Source organism: Papio anubis, chromosome 5 (assembly GCF_008728515.1).
Source record: "Papio anubis isolate 15944 chromosome 5, Panubis1.0, whole genome shotgun sequence".
Taxonomy (NCBI): domain Eukaryota; kingdom Metazoa; phylum Chordata; class Mammalia; order Primates; family Cercopithecidae; genus Papio; species Papio anubis.
Genome location: NC_044980.1, coordinates 153,274,969 through 153,292,389, shown reverse-complemented (window position 1 = coordinate 153,292,389; position 17,421 = coordinate 153,274,969). Strand labels below are relative to the sequence as shown.

General features: G+C 42.6%; 1 protein-coding gene across 4 annotated transcripts in view; it reads left to right on the top strand.

The window, feature by feature from the left end:
• Positions 1–17,421, top strand: part of ATP10B (ATPase phospholipid transporting 10B (putative)) — a 365,220-nt gene that overhangs the window by 290,710 nt on the left and 57,089 nt on the right. For all 4 annotated transcript variants that reach the window (XM_031666580.1, XM_031666579.1, XM_031666581.1 and 1 more), the window contains 2 exons: positions 945–1,197; positions 3,170–3,408. In XM_031666580.1, the coding sequence (XP_031522440.1) occupies positions 945–1,197; positions 3,170–3,408 (492 nt within the window). The remainder of the gene's footprint in view (positions 1–944; positions 1,198–3,169; positions 3,409–17,421) is intronic.

Genomic DNA, 17,421 nt, shown 5'->3' with positions numbered 1-17,421 from the left:
CACCTTGCAGGGTAATCTATTTTAAATGTGAATTAAATCATACCCCTCCTATGTACAGAATCCTCTCATGGTTTCATATCCACTCAAAGTGGAATCTGAAGTCCTTACTGTGGCTGATGAAGCCCTAAGTGATCTGGACCCTGACTCCCCTCCCTGACCTCCCCTCCTAGCCCTCTTCCCCTCCTCACTCACCTGCAAGGCCTGCTCCCTATTACTCCCCAAACGCCACCCCCACTGCCAGGCCTGTGCCTGGCTTTCTCCTCTGCTCAGAACGCTCCTCCCCCAGACAACTTCACAACTCACACCCTGGCTTCCTCATGTCTCTGTTCAAAGGTCATGGTTTACAAGCATCTCACCCAGTCATCAGTCTACCCTCTTTACTTTTCTTTATTCTTCCTCATGTGACTTACCACCACTCATATATATTTATTTGTTTGTTCTTTGTCACTGGAAGGCAAGTTCTTCAAAGCCAGGAATTATGTTCTGTTGACTCCCATTTCCAGGACTTAGAACAGCATCAAATGTACAACAAGCACTTGGTAAACACCAGGTATTGAATCGGTGGGGAGAAATTAACAATACGTCTGAATACCTGTAAAAGTGGGCAGCAGCCCTTGGTGGCACAGAGATCTGAAGGGAGTCAGGGGACTCTAAACAGAGATGCTAAGTCTCCCTCACTCCCTCCCAGCTCAGTCACAGACAACCAATGGTGAGTGCCTACCTTGTATCAGACATCCTTGGTCAAAGAAGACATATCTGTTTTTCAGATTCCCCTAAGAACTCCAAGGGATGCATGAGGTCATTGACCGTTAATTTCACAGAAAGAGTCTGTCCTGTGAGCTGACCTCAACTTTCCATTAAATGCCTTTGCTACCTGCTAGTGAGGATCCCAAGGGAGGGAACCTGCCTGGTTTCTGACGTGGTAGAAACTCATCTCTTTTCAGGTGCTGATCCCCATCTCTTTGTACGTCTCCATTGAGCTGGTGAAGCTCGGGCAAGTGTTCTTCTTGAACAATGACCTTGACCTGTATGATGAAGAGACCGATTTATCCATTCAATGTCGAGCCCTCAATATCACGGAGGACTTAGGCCAGATCCAGTACATCTTCTCCGATAAGACGGGGACCCTGACGGAGAACAAGATGGTGTTCCGACGTTGTACCATCATGGGCAGCGAGTATTCTCACCAAGAAAATGGTACGAGAGCTCCCAAGGGCTCCATCCCGCTTTCGAAAAGGAAATGCCCTGCTCTCCTCAGAAAAAGGAGATAAAAGACATTCTCCTGGCTCTCTTAGAGGCTGTATGGCATTTCCACAAGTTGCTTCATGTATCCCTGTGGTCTTCCTTGTCACAGATCAGGGCTGTTCCAATTACTTGTAAATTTTCATTTGTTTACAAAAGTTAGAAGTTATCTCATATGTGGTACCCCTCCAGTTGATCTTTGGTGCCAAAGCACTTTATGAAACGAGATTTTTATCTGTCAGCAATGGATTGCAGACATTTCCCAATTGTGTGCCAGTCACCACAACCAAGGCTTGGAAATTTCTCAGGCCACCTTACCTGACATATCAGGGCAGGTCTGTGTCTAGGTGCATGGTCAGATTTAACACATCCTGAAGATACCTTCTATTCTAACAGATATCTTAGATTGCCACTGACGCAAAGTTTTGATTTAGGAGATAGGGCTATAAAATGCCTGAACTGTTACCTTGCATGGACTAAATATGACTCATAAAACTGACCTGATTCCTTCAGCTACCATCCGCCCAACTTTGTCCCCCACTCCAACACACACACACACACACACACACACACACACACACTTTCTAAGAAAAATTCTTTTTTTTCCCAATACTTTAAGTTCTGCGATACATGTGCAAAACGTGCAGGTTTGTTGCATAGGTATACGTGTGTCATGGTGTTTTGCTGCACCCACCAACCCATCACCTACATTAGGTATTTATCCTAATGCTATCCCTCCCCTAGCCCCCCATCCCCCGGTAGGCTCCAGTGTGTGATGTTCCCCTCCCTGTGTGCATGTGTTCTCATTTTTCAACTCCCACCTATGAGAACATGCAGTGTTTGGTTTTGTGTTCTTGTGTTAGTTTGCTGATGGTTTCCAGCTTCATCCATGTCCCTGCAAAGGACATGAACTCATCCTTTTTATGGCTGCATAGTATTCCATGGTGTATATGTGCCACATTTTCTTTATCCAGTCTATCATTGATGGGCATTGGGGTTGGTTCCAAGTCTTTGCTATTGTGAATAGTGCTGCAATAAATATACATGTGCATGTGTCTTTATAGTAGAATGATTTATAATCCTTTGGGTATATACCCAGTAATGGGATTGCTGATCAAATCGTATTTCTAGCTCTAGATCCTTGAGGAATCATTGTGTTCCACAACAGTTGAACTAACTTACACTCCCACCAACAGTGTAAAAGCGTTCCTATTTCTCCACATCCTTTCCAGCATCTGTTGTGTCCTGACATTTTAATGATCACTATTCTAACTGGTGTGAGATGGTATCTCATTGTGGTTTTGATTTGCATTTCTCTAATGACCAGTAATGATGAGCTTTTTTTCATATGTTTGTTGGCCGCATAAATGTCTTCTTTTGAGAAGTGTCTGTTCATATCCTTCACCCACTTTTTAAAGGAGAGAAACTCTTTAAGAGGGCAGTATTCATTCTTTTGAGTGTGAGCGATGGAGGAAGAGAAAGGTGGAGATAACATTATAAGCAGCCCTATCCGCTTTGCCTTGGTGATAGTGGACCATTTACATGGGAGCTTCTGATCTCTTTGTAATAATAAGAGCCTCATTACCAGTACTTACAGTATGCTAGTTATTTTAACACATTATATCATTAAATCTTCAAAACATCCCTATGAGTTAGAAACCTAGGAAAAAAAAAAAAACTCTGAGGAAATAAAGTGACAGGTTATGTCAAAGCTCAAAGTCACACAACTAGTAGGAAATCCACTAGAGTTTGTATCTGTGGGACTTAGTTGTACCCTTCTTTCTCCAGTCTTGGTAGTCCAGATGCCCAATTTTCCAGAGTAGCATAGACCCTTCCCATGCCCTTACCCCACCCCAAAGTCTAGGCTTTCCCCAACATAGTCCAGCCAAGGTACAACTAGTGCAATAACAGGACTCCTTTCTTGCAGCTAAGCGACTGGAGACCCCAAAGGAGCTGGACTCAGATGGTGAAGAGTGGACCCAATACCAATGCCTGTCCTTCCCAGCTAGATGGGCCCAGGATCCAGCAACTAGGAGAAGCCAAAAAGGTGCTCAGCCTCTGAGGAGGAGCCAGAGTGCCCGGGTGCCCATCCAGAGCCACTACTGGCAAAGGTCTATGGGGTACCGTGAAAGCTCACAGCCTCCTGTGGCCTTCAGCAGCTCCATAGTAAGTCCCTGACTTTCCCCTTTGAACTGCAAGTGTTCTGTGGGAAGAGATGGGAGGGGGCGCTAGAACGTGAAAAAGGAAAAATTGTACAAACCCTGAAGAGCTTTCAAAATGGTGCTCTTGGTTTTGTGTATAGTCCACACATGTGTTTTGTTGGCATAGACAATTCTTAGTCATTAGAAATGTTCAATGTTTAGAAATCAGAGATCTTATGTAAGCATATAGATTTTTTTGCTTCTCTTTTAAAAATTGAATTATAAAAATTCTCCACACTAAGCCAGCATTTCCTCATGGCAACAATTGGCTTGAGTTGAGAGGTTCCTAACTCTTAGACTGGGCATGCCATCTTCAGCTCATCACTGCCCCCCACCCACCTTCTCTATTTATGCAATCACTGAGGTGGGGGCTACTGCATACTCATTATGGATGTTTTAAAAATTATACTGTTAGTAGAAATTAGAAATATCAGTTATGCTTATGTTTCTATAAGGGAGAAAAACAACAGATAAGCCTGTAAGGTTCAAAGAAAAATGGGAGAATATACTTCTTGGTGATCAAAAATAAGTTTTAAATAGTTATGAAGCAAATAATATCTATGTCAAGATTACTCAGCCCATTTCATTCTCTTAACTAATTCCCTTCAGTCCCTATGGGCATTGCTGTTTGTGGCTTTGGTCTGGGGCTTTCTGCTTATGGTCCTTTCACATTTGATCCACTAGGACAGCCATCAGCAAACATCCAGGTAGCAAGCAAAGAAAACCAAGTTTCTCCCCAGAGATTACACAGCATTCCTTAGAAGTCAAGGCCAGACCAGGGCTTCTGCCCACTGTCCTACTCCTTTTTCCTCTGCATACACTCTTTCTCCAGGGAACATAAAAACACATCCTCTGGAATCTCTGCACTTGCACAAGAGGCCACAGGGAGCCCCAGCAATCTTGAACAAGAGGTACATACTAAGAGATGGGACCTAAAATGTTAGCATCCCTTTATTAGAAAATTAGATAGTAAAAATAATCCTTTTGGCCAATTTGTTTCCAGTCTTTTATTTCCCCTATGAATACACACACACATAACTACATATATTTAACATTTTTTGTAATCATGGTACATATCAATTGTAGATGCTGGGATTTTTTTTTAACTTAACATGATATTGAAAACATTTTCCATGTTGCTACTTAGTATTCATAACCAAGAACTGTGTTTTCTGACAGTGTCAAAGAAGAAACACTGTGAGCCTGTGTTCTGGGTTGTTACTCATCTAACTTTGGATGAGTACAGAATTGAGTTCCCTCTCTTGGATTATTGTCATGCACAGAAATGCAACATTAGCAAGGATAAGACAAGAACAGTGTGTTAAGATATATGACCTTCATGAATACACAAGTGAAATGATCCATAGATGTCTTCTGGAAGAGTTTCATGTTGGTTTTTTTTTCCCTTTTTGATTTTCCCAAGTGACATAACAACAAGGTGTGCATATTGCTACATCCTTTTTAATTTTGTCCCCATAAATGTAACACACTTCCCCAAGCTCTTTTCTTAAATATTTGTAAAACGACTTTAGTGAATTCTCATTAGGCACAGATTCTATGTGTCTTTGGCACCTTCCATTTCTAGGTACCACAGGCATCCCACGTGCCTGAGAATGTCTCCCCTAGAATATGAGGGGGAGAAAAAGGAAGCTTTCCTTTGTGGATCTCAGTTGGGTCACATCAATTCACTGCCCCTTGTTCAGTCTGACAAGTCTCTGCAGCCCAGAAAAACTGCATCCCTGGACCAGGCAGTAAAATCTTGGATGCAGGGCTTTTAGCTAATGATCAGTGAGAGGGACACACTAACCCCAGAGCTATCTCCAGATCCTAGATGTCATTGTCCTGCCCTGGCTGGCAGTCCCAAAGGTAAGTTCTGACGAAGTTCATTCAGGAGCAGTAAGGAAGTTGGCACATGGGTTACGTCCCAATTCTTGTTGCCTGGGGAAGGGAAGATGGTGACATGTTCTTCCTATGAACAGCTAAGTATACTCTTATGTAATCGGGTCACTTGAAAATCTGGGGTTAGTGGAACAATTGTATTTTTGAGTAGTTTTGAGGAAGGGCACTGGGTTCAGAGTTAGGAAATGGAGGTTCTGGTTTTAGCTCTGCTACTGGCTTGCTGGGTAACCTTAAGCAACATGTTAAACCTCCTTCTACGTCTTTTTCACCACCTGAAAATAATTTCCTTATAATTCTCACTAGGCTGTTGTAAAGATCAAATAAGATAATGTTTTGCTGACCTGCAAGCTAACTTCCAGCTATGAATTAGGCACATGTGGGGTCTAATGTGTCAGGTTTTCATCTCAGCTACCCCATGTACTAGCTCTGTGACTTTGGTGGGCTTGCTGAAATGGAAGCCTCAACCTACCCATTGTTAAAATGAAGATAATCGTTCTGGCTCATGAGTTTATTTTGAGGATTTAATTCTTAAAATTATGTGTTCTAGACAGATGCCTAATGGAAGTTTTAAATGATCTTTCTAAAGGGAAGCTGTCTTCCTTGAACAAATGTTCACATATCTGATGTCATGAAGAGAAAATGGGGAGTTTCCATAAAATACAATTGTTGAACTCTCTCCCCTGAGATCCTGGTGTATTTGGTCTAGGCTGAGTACTGAGCACTTTTAATTTCTGATGATTGTAGGGAGCAGCCACGATGGGGACCCTCCATAAGCAGGCCATCACCCCACCAGGAAAGAGTCTTCACTTGGCTCAAATTGGCACTTTCTACAGCTTGGGAGGCATTTGCTGAAGAGAGTGAAGTATGCAGTCTTTCAGGACTCTAAGGACTCTCATGCTTACCCATCAAACACCTCTAGCTGGTGTCAGATCCTTGAAGTCGTCCCTAGAGAGCTCCTGCGGCAGCCCCAGGTGGCTGTCTCGGTGCCCACCCCCACCCACTCCTGGCAGACTCTCTGCACTTGTCCCCTTCCACATGCCTTCTGTGCCTTCCTGCACCTGCCCATCTGGCACCCAATCTGTTCTGACCATCTCTTGGAACCACCAGTTCTTTACCTTCTCTTAGCAAACTCAGTCAAAATTTGCCTCTGAAACCCCCAGGGAGCATTCCACCACCTTCTAAAGAAGCCAGTTGTTGGTTTCCTTGGCCCTTTGCTCTAAACCAAAAATAAGAATCAACAAAAAACAGCAACAACAGAAGCTGGGTTTTTTTTTCCTTTTACTACAAAAAAACAAACCATCAGTGATTATCGCCTAATTGCCTGCAATAAAATCTGTGGCTTTAAGGTGGGGGTAATATAAAAACGGTGAGTTGAGTCCCAAGCCAATGTTTAATAGTACTGGCAGATGGAAAATGAAATCTTTTTTTTTTTTTTCTCCTTGTCTGTAAGCAGCCAAGATTTGAGCAGAGTCTTTGTTTAAAAATGCCACTTGCAGAATGTTTCTCAGCACCATCAGACCAAAGAATATCTTCCTAATCATAAAATTTGTATTAGGGCCAGTTAGGCTCCTCCAAACTTCCACACTGCTTTCCTCTGTGGACATCCCCCCACCACCCCACCCTTCCAAAGAGAATGCAACAGAGAGGAGCGAAGGAGGTGTCATTGGACCTCTGCCTCCTTTCACTAATCTTGGTCTGCCTTTCTTTCTTTGGAAGAAATTTATGCAGCACTCCCAGTCTGCTCCAAATTGGTGGGACAGCCCACATAGACACACTCCCACTGTAAGGTTAGATAAGAGTCCTGATTTAATTAGCCAAGTACACAGAATCTTTCTGGAAGTGATGTGATCACACAGGGCAGGAAGCAGTGAAGCCTATCTGTACTCCCTTTGTCCCCCAGTGTCCCAAATCAGGGTAGGGGGGACCCAGCCTCAGTGACACTGTTCACAAGAGGTGGGAACTGGCAAGATCTGGAAAACTCCCTTCTTGCTTCACCACTGAGTTTTTTCCTTTGAGCTTATGCCCTATTTGGGAAAAGCTTTCCCTAATAATCCATGTGTTCCGATTTAAGTGAGCATTTACTAACATTGGACTTTCCCAGTTCTTGATTCAAACTAAATGTCGTTAAGGCCAGAGCCTTAGACATCACTGCCCTAAACAGCGTTAGCCTCCAGCTCCGCAGCAACCAGGGATATGTTTCCATAATAGTCATAGCCCACAGGGTTACGTAATTGAAAGGAACCAAAGGCTGATGGTAGGAAGTAAGTGTCCCTCCCTCCTCTCTTCCCACCACCTCAGGCACAACCATGATTAGCAGCTTCTGTGTGTCCTTCCCAAAGGTGTACAGAAACAGACAAGTATGGCATATACACAAGCACATTCTTTACCACAAGTGGAAGCATACCGTACCCACTGTTTTGGACTGTGCTGCTTTAACCTAATGAATTTTAAAGAATATTTCCTATGTGTAGACAGACAGGTAGACATTCAAAAGAGAGCTGTCTCATCTTTTTTTTTTTAAATGACTACTATAATTAGTTGGATGGTTGAGCCATCATCTGTTTATATATGTGTTTCTCTACAGTATTCTTAGAGCATAATTGCTAAATTGGCCAGTATGTGCATTTTTTATTTTGGTTGATTCTTCCCAAGACATTGTACCAGTTGAGACACTCATCAACAACAAACAGAAGGGCCTGCTTCTTCCCACCTCTGCCAGTGTCTACATTTCTTTAGAAAAGCCTTTCATTTATTGGGTCAGTCAGCAAACATTCAGTAAGCACCTACTCTGTGGCATATACTGTCCTAGAGACTGGGGACATAAAGTCTAATGGAACATTGCTCCTGCTTTCAGGATCTTACAGCTCAGTGAAGGGGCAAAAGGAGCACCAGTGACTACAGGACAATGCTCTTTGGGCTGGGATGTGTGGCTGCAGAGGTGCTATAGGAGCTTAGAAGAGGTGCAACTATATCATACTGGGGCATCAAGGAAGCTTCCTGGAAAGGTTGGCACCTGGGCTGAATTTTGAGACAGGAGTAAAGGTTAACTGGAGGAATAAGAAGACCATCTAGTGAGGAGTGGGTAAGGAGTGCAGGTTGTGGGAGGAGACAATCTGTAGAAGCAAGATGGAGAATTGTAGTTCTTTGGAGTAGTTGGAATGAAAGGTGCAATCCAGGGAGAGGAGGAGGAAATGGAGACGTAAGAGGAACTATGCCATGAAGAATTTTCTTCCAAGCTCAGGAACCAGGGTTCCTGTTTGTTTCCTTCTCTGGATTCCTGTAGCAACAAACTGCTGTACCCAACCTGTGATAGTCACCCATCTGAACTTGGGTGAGTTATTAAAACTGAAAGAAGAATAGCAGAGTAGAGTTTGGCCTACTTTTCCCAGCCTTCATTGTGGGAACACATCCCAGCTAGAAAGAAATAGAAACAATAGGATTGCCATGTAACACAGACCCTTGCTACTCAAACTGTGGTACTCAAAGCAGCAGCATGAACACCACCTGAAAGTTTATCAGAATTGCCTATGCTCAGGCCCCACTCAGAGCTGCTAAATTAGAATCTGCATTTTAATGAGATCCCCAGTTGACATGTGTACATGTTAAAGTTTGAGAAATGTTGGCATAGCATTAAAGGGTTTAGGTTTTAGCATCAGGCAGTACCGGATTTAAGTCCCAGCACATTATCTGTGATGTTGTGACCTGGGACAAGTTACTTAACTGCAATGAGCCTCATTTGCTTCATAATTAAAGTGGAATGATACTAATGATATCAGTGCTCTAAGGACGATTAGATAATGGACGTGAGAGCACTTAGCCCAGTGCCTGACTTTGTTATGCATTCTCAATAAGTATAGTCTAATGATAATAGGACCCTTGAGGATATCGTTTGAGCTCAAAAATCACCTTCCTCAAAGGGGTGTTGTATGCATTTTAGGTGTTCTACAATAGAAAGAAATCCAACTAGTTGAGTGTCTGCCTGCCACAAAGCTCTTACATAAAAAACTGGTGGCCCCACAAATTTATATTTCTTTTTCTTCAGAAAAATAGTCTAGACAATGGCCAGCAGTAGGAAAGGACACTGCTTTCTTTCTAAGTGCTGCAAGTGCCAGGTTTCTAAATGTTAACGGACCACGTAGGAAACCAGTGTGCTGGAGCAAAAGAAGCCATGAAGAGCCTTGCCCTGTGGCAACAAGTCTGCGGTGACTCAATAAAGGTTAGCTGACATCTGTTCCTGGCACCTGCAGGATGAGCCAGGGCCTTTTACAGAGAAGGCTTTTGTTTTAACGCATTGCTACAAGATTGGATGGAAATATATGAAAGAGTAGTTTTAATGAACAGACAGCAGGAGTTAATCAGTGGTGAGCTATTGTGGTATCCTAGAAAGGAGTCAGTTAACAAATGTTTTGAGTGCTTACAATCCACCAGGCATGAGGGACACATCAGAGACAGTCTCTGCCCTCCTAGCACTTACAGACCAGCAGGTAAATGAATATGGAATAAATAACTTGAAACATTTTAACTGTGTCAGCATTTGGAAATACATAACGCATAGCTTGGAGTAAAGCGGTGTGTTACAAGAGGATGGCAGTCAGGTGGTGTGAAAACTGTCCTAGTTCTGACCCTAAATCAATGTGTAATCTCAAGCAGTTTCCTCCTCTCTGACACTCAATTTTTTTTTTTTTTTTTTTTTTTAAATTTATTTATTATTATTATACTGTAAGTTGTAGGGTACATGTGCATAACATGCAGGTTTTTTACATATGTATACTTGTGCCTTGTTGGTGTGCTGCACCCATCAACTCGTCATTTACATCAGGTATAACTCCCAATGCAATCCCTCCCCCCTCCCCCCTCCCCATGATAGGCCCCGGTGTGTGATGTTCCCCTTCCCGAGTCCAAGTGATCTCATTGTTCAGTTCCCACCTATGAGTGAGAACATGCGGTGTTTGGTTTTCTGTTTTTGCGAGAGTTTGCTGAGAATGATGGTTTCCAGCTGCATCCATGTCCCTACAAAGGACACAAACTCATCCTTTTTTATGGCTGCATAGTATTCCATGGTGTATATGTGCCACATTTTCTTAATCCAATCTGTCACTGATGGACATTTGGGTTGATTCCAAGTCTTTGCTATTGTGAATAGTGCTGCAATAAACATACGTGTGCATGTGTCTTTAGAGCAGCATAATTTATAATCCTTTGGGTATATACCCAGTAATGGGATGGCTGGGTCATATGGTACATCTAGTTCTAGATCCTTGAGGAATCGCCATACTGTTTTCCATAATGGTTGAACTAGTTTACAGTCCCACCAACAGTGTAAAAGTGTTCCTATTTCTCCACATCCTCTCCAGCACCTGTTGTTTCCTGACTTTTTAATGATCGCCATTCTAACTGGTGTGAGATGGTATCTCATTGTGGTTTTGATTTGCATTTCTCTGATGGCCAGTGATGATGAGCATTTTTTCATGTGTTTGTTGGCTGTATGAATGTCTTCTTTTGAGAAATGTCTATTCATATCCTTTGCCCACTTTTTGATGGGGTTGTTTGTTTTTTTCTTGTAAATTTGTTTGAGTTCTTTGTAGGTTCTGGATATTAGCCCTTTGTCAGATGAGTAGATTGCAAAAATTTTCTCCCATTCTGTAGGTTGCCTGTTCACTCTGATGGTAGTTTCTTTTGCTGTGCAGAAGCTCTTTAGTTTAATGAGATCCCATTTGTCAATTTTGGCTTTTGCTGCCGTTGCTTTTGGTGTTTTAGACATGAAGTCTTTGCCCATGCCTATGTCCTGAATGGTACTACCTAGGTTTTCCTCTAGGATTTTTATGGTATTAGGTCTAACATTTAAGTCTCTAATCCATCTTGAATTAATTTTCGTATAAGGAGTAAGGAAAGGATCCAGTTTCAGCTTTCTACTTATGGCTAGCCAATTTTCCCAGCACCATTTATTAAATAGGGAATCCTTTCCCCATTTCTTGTTTCTCTCAGGTTTGTCAAAGATCAGATGGCTGTAGATGTGTGGTATTATTTCTGAGGACTCTGTTCTGTTCCATTGGTCTATATCTCTGTTTTGGTACCAGTACCATGCTGTTTTGGTTACTGTAGCCTTGTAGTATAGTTTGAAGTCAGGTAGCGTGATGCCTCCAGCTTTGTTCTTTTGACTTAGGATTGTCTTGGAGATGCGGGCTCTTTTTTGGTTCCATATGAACTTTAAAGCAGTTTTTTCCAATTCTGTGAAGAAACTCATTGGTAGCTTGATGGGGATGGCATTGAATCTATAAATTACCTTGGGCAGTATGGCCATTTTCACGATATTGATTCTTCCTATCCATGAGCATGGTATGTTCTTCCATTTGTTTGTGTCCTCTTTTATTTCACTGAGCAGTGGTTTGTAGTTCTCCTTGAAGAGGTCCTTTACATCCCTTGTAAGTTGGATTCCTAGGTATTTGATTCTCTTTGAAGCAATTGTGAATGGAAGTTCATTCATGATTTGGCTCTGTGTTTGTCTGTTATTGGTGTATAAGAATGCTTGTGATTTTTGCACATTAATTTTGTATCCTGAGACTTTGCTGAAGTTGCTTATCAGCTTAAGGAGATTTTGGGCTGAGACAATGGGGTTTTCTAAATATACAATCATGTCATCTGCAAACAGGGACAATTTGACTTCTTCTTTTCCTAACTGAATACCCCTGATTTCTTTCTCTTGCCTAATTGCCCTAGCCAGAACTTCCAACACTATGTTGAATAGGAGTGGTGAGAGAGGGCATCCCTGTCTTGTGCCAGTTTTCAAAGGGAATTTTTCCAGTTTTTGCCCATTCAGTATGATATTGGCTGTGGGTTTGTCATAAATAGCTCTTATTATTTTGAGGTACGTTCCATCAATACCGAATTTATTGAGCGTTTTTAGCATGAAGGGCTGTTGAATTTTGTCAAAAGCCTTTTCTGCATCTATTGAGATAACCATGTGGTTCTTGTCTTTGGTTCTGTTTATATGCTGGATTATGTTTATTGATTTGCGAATGTTGAACCAGCCTTGCATCCCAGGGATGAAGCCCACTTGATCATGGTGGATAAGCTTTTTGATGTGTTGCTGAATCCGGTTTGCCAGTATTTTATTGAGGATTTTTGCATCGATGTTCATCAGGGATATTGGTCTAAAATTCTCTTTTTTTGTTGTATCTCTGCCAGGCTTTGGTATCAGGATGATGTTGGCCTCATAAAATGAGTTAGGGAGGATTCCCTCTTTTTCTATTGATTGGAATAGTTTCAGAAGGAATGGTACCAACTCCTCCTTGTACCTCTGGTAGAATTCAGCTGTGAATCCATCTGGTCCTGGACTTTTTTTGGTTGGTAGGCTATTAATTGTTGCCTCAATTTCAGAGCCTGCTATTGGTCTATTCAGGGATTCAACTTCTTCCTGGTTTAGTCTTGGAAGAGTGTAAGTGTCCAGGAAATTATCCATTTCTTCTAGATTTTCCAGTTTATTTGCGTAGAGGTGTTTATAGTATTCTCTGATGGTAGTTTGTATTTCTGTGGGGTCGGTGGTGATATCCCCTTTATCATTTTTAATTGCGTCGATTTGATTCTTCTCTCTTTTCTTCTTTATTAGTCTTGCTAGTGGTCTGTCAATTTTGTTGATCTTTTCAAAAAACCAACTCCTGGATTCATTGATTTTTTGGAGGGTTTTTTGTGTCTCTATCTCCTTCAGTTCTGCTCTGATCTTAGTTATTTCTAGCCTTCTGCTAGCTTTCGAATGTGTTTGCTCTTGCTTCTCTAGTTCTTTTAATTGCGATGTTAGAGTGTCAATTTTAGATCTTTCCTGCTTTCTCTTGTGGGCATTTAGTGCTATAAATTTCCCTCTACACACTGCTTTAAATGTGTCCCAGAGATTCTAGTATGTTGTATCTTTGTTCTCATTGGTTTCAAAGAACATCTTTATTTCTGCCTTCATTTCGTGATGTACCCAGTAGTCATTCAGGAGCAGGTTGTTCAGTTTCCATGTAGTTGAGCGGTTTTGATTGAGTTTCTTAGTCCTGAGTTCTAGTTTGATTGCACTGTGGTCTGAGAGACAGTTTGTAATAATTTCTGTTCTTGTACATTTGCTGAGGAGTGCTTTACTTCCAATTACGTGGTCAATTTTGGAATAAGTACGATGTGGTGCTGAGAAGAATGTATATTCTGTTGATTTGGGGTGGAGAGTTCTATAGAGGTCTATTAGGTCTGCTTGCTGCAGAGATGAGTTCAATTCCTGGATATCCTTGTTAACTTTCTGTCTCGTTGATCTGTCTAATGTTGACAGTGGAGTGTTGAAGTCTCCCATTATTATTGTATGGGAGTCTAAGTCTCTTTGTAAGTCTCTAAGGACTTGCTTTATGAATCTGGATGCTCCTGTATTGGGTGCATATATATTTAGGATAGTTAGCTCTTCCTGTTGAATTGATCCCTTTACCATTATGTAATGGCCTTCTTTGTCTCTTTTGATCTTTGATGGTTTAAAGTCTGTTTTATCAGAGACTAGTATTGCAACCCCCGCTTTTTTTTGTTCTCCATTTGCTTGGTAAATCTTCCTCCATCCCTTTATTTTGAGCCTATGTATGTCTCTGCGTGTGAGATGGGTCTCCTGAATACAGCAGACTGATGGGTCTTGACTCTTTATCCAGTTTGCCAGTCTGTGTCTCTTAATTGGAGCATTTAGTCCATTTACATTTAAGGTTAAGAATGTTATGTGTGAACTTGATCCTGCCATTATGATATTAACTGGTTATTTTGCTCATTAGTTGATATAGTTTCTTCCTAGCCTCGATGGTCTTTACATTTCGGCATGTTTTTGAGATGGCTGGTACCGGTTGTTCCTTTCCATGTTTAGTACTTCCTTCAGGGTCTCTTGTAAGGCAGGCCTAGTGGTGACAAAATCTCTAAGCATTTGCTTATCTGTAAAGGATTTTATTTCTCCTTCACTTATGAAACTTAGTTTGGCTGGATATGAAATTCTGGGTTTAAAATTCTTTTCTTTAAGAATGTTGAATATTGGCCCCCACTCTCTTCTGGCTTGGAGAGTTTCTGCCGAGAGATCTGCTGTGAGTCTGATGGGCTTCCCTTTGTGGGTAACCCGACCTTTCTCTCTGGCTGCCCTTAAGATTTTTTCCTTCATTTCAACTTTGGTGAATCTGGCAATTATGTGTCTTGGAGTTGCTCTTCTCGAGGAGTATCTTTGTGGCGTTCTCTGTATTTCCTGGATTTGAATGTTGGCCTGCCCTACTAGGTTGGGGAAGTTCTCCTGGATGATATCCTGAAGAGTGTTTTCCAAGTTGGTTCCATTTTCCCCCTCACTTTCAGGCACCCCAATCAGACGTAGATTTGGTCTTTTTACATAATCCCATACTTCTTGCAGGCTTTGTTCATTACTTTTTCTTCTTTTTTCTTTTGGTTTCTCTTCTCGCTTCATTTCATTCATTTGATCCTCAATCGCTGATACTCTTTCTTCCAGTTGATCGAGTCGGTTACTGAAGCTTGTGCATTTGTCACGTATTTCTCGTGTCATGCTTTTCATCTCTTTCATTTCGTTTAGGACCTTCTCTGCATTAATTAGTCTAGCCGTCAATTCTTCCACTTTTTTTTCAAGATTTTTAGTTTCTTTGCGCTGGGTACGTAATTCCTCCTTTAGCTCTGAGAATTTTGATGGACTGAAGCCTTCTTCTCTCATCTCGTCAAAGTCATTCTCCGTCCAGCTTTGATCCGTTGCTGGCGATGAGCTGCGCTCCTTTGCCGGGGGAGATGCGCTCTTGTTTTTTGAATTTCCAGCTTTTCTGCCCTGCTTTTTCCCCATCTTTGTGGTTTTATCTGCCTCTGGTCTTTGATGATGGTGATGTACTGATGGGGTTTTGGTGTAGGTGTCCTTCCTGTTTGATAGTTTTCCTTCTAACAGTCAGGACCCTCAGCTGTAGGTCTGTTGGAGATTGCTTGAGGTCCACTCCAGACCCTGTTTGCCTGGGTATCAGCAGCAGAGACTGCAGAAGATAGAATATTTCTGAACAGCAAGTGTACCTGTCTGATTCTTGCTTTGGAAGCTTCCTCTCAGGGGTGTACTCCACCCTGTGAGGTGTGGGGTGTCAGACTGCCCCTAGTGGGGGATGTCTCCCAGTTAGGCTACTCAGGGGTCAGGGACCCGCTTGAGCAGGGAGTCTGTCCCTTCTCAGATCTCAACCTCCGTGTTGGGAGATCCACTGCTCTCTTCAAAGCTGTCAGACAGAGTCGTTTGGGTCTGCAGAGGTATCTGCTGCTTTGTTATTGTTTACTGTGCCCTGCCCCCAGAGGTGGAGTCTACAGAGACAGGCAGGTTTCCTTGAGCTGCTGTGAGCTCCACCCAGTTCGAGCTTCCCAGCAGCTTTGTTTACCTACTTAAGCCTGAGCAATGGCGGGCGCCCCTCCCCCAGCCTCGCTGCTGCCTTGCCGGTAGATCACAGACTGCTGTGATAGCAATGAGGGAGGCTCCGTGGGTGTGGGACCCTCCCAGCCAGGTGTGGGATATGATCTCCTGGTGTTCCTGTTTGCTCAAAGCGCAGTATTGGGGTGGGAGTTACCCGATTCTCCAGGTGTTGTGTGTCTCAGTTCCCCTGGCTAGGAAAAGGGATTCCCTTCCCCCTTGCGCTTCCCAGGTGAGGCAATGCCTCGCCCTGCTTCAGCTCTCGCTGGTCGGGCTGCAGCAGCTGACCAGTACCGATCTTCCGGCACTCCCCAGTGAGATGAACCCAGTACCTCAGTTGAAAATGCCGAAATCACCGGTCTTCTGTGTCGCTGGCGCTGGGAGTTGAAGACTGGAGCTGCTCCTATTCGGCCATCTTGCTCCGCCCCCGACACTCAATTTTGGCATCAGGAAAATAGGGGATTTAGCTTTGACAACTCCAAGCCTGTTCCTCAACTTTGGGTACCTGTGGTGGTAAGATTTAACAACATCTCGTTCAAGTACCCTCCCCCTAAAAAAGAAATCTAGTTTCTGAAAAAAGAAAGTTTCCATAATCCCTTTTATTACTCTCATGGACTATCTGCTGAGCCTTAAGGATTAGATATACAAATGCATCCATTGTGTTTGAGATACCCAGACACTAAAGACCCTGGGTGGTAGCAAGTCTCCAAGGCCACTTCCTTCACATGCAGGATCTTGCCTGATATAGGTGTTAAGATTATAAATGCTAGGATCAGACTAACTGAAATCAACTGAAGGAATTCCTCCCACTTACTGTGTGACCTTGGGCAAGACAATCAACTTCCTTGGGCATCAGTCTCCTCATCTGAAATACAGAGACAATTGGGAGGATAATGGTACTAAACAGATAATGTTACTGCAGGAATATAATGAGACCATGGATGCACCAGAACATAAGAAACACCACGTGAATACGAGCTCTCATTCCTCTGTTGGGAAATAAGTTTGGAGTTCCTTGAGTGGTGTTGCTGACTTGATGACAAAAACTGGATGCTCCCTGGAATCTGGTTTTAGAAGTTTGCAGAGAAACATTAATAAGAGAACATAGCTACTTTACTGTGACCACAGAAATGAAAAACCTTAGACTAGCAGTTTAGGAGTCTGAGCTCTGATTCTGGCTTTACACTAACTCACTAGGCAACTTTGGTCAAATCAGCCCATCTCTATGGGTTTTAATTAAGTCGGGATTCATTTCATCTCAACTTGGGACTATGAGATTCTGATGAAGTTATATAAATGACATTGCTTGGGAAGGTAGGAAGAGCTTCACAAATGTGAGCTCCTACCAGGAATACTGGAGTCAAAGGCAGAGAGCATGGATAATATGTGTGTGCCCTTCTCAGGTTTTCTGGAAATAATGACACCACATGGTATGGATGATTCACACAATTGTTTTCAGGGCAATGGAAGGAAATGCAGGTCTGATTCAGTTTTATTAGCACTCTTCCTTCTGATAAGCAGACTTTTTTCTGGAAGTTGTCTTCTTACGATGGTATGAACAAGTTGGGGCATGACTGTTGACTCTTGAAGAGCACCCAGAATGAAGGCTGGCATTCTTGAAGTGTGTGTGCTCCATTCTTGTGGGGTATGTCTGAGTTT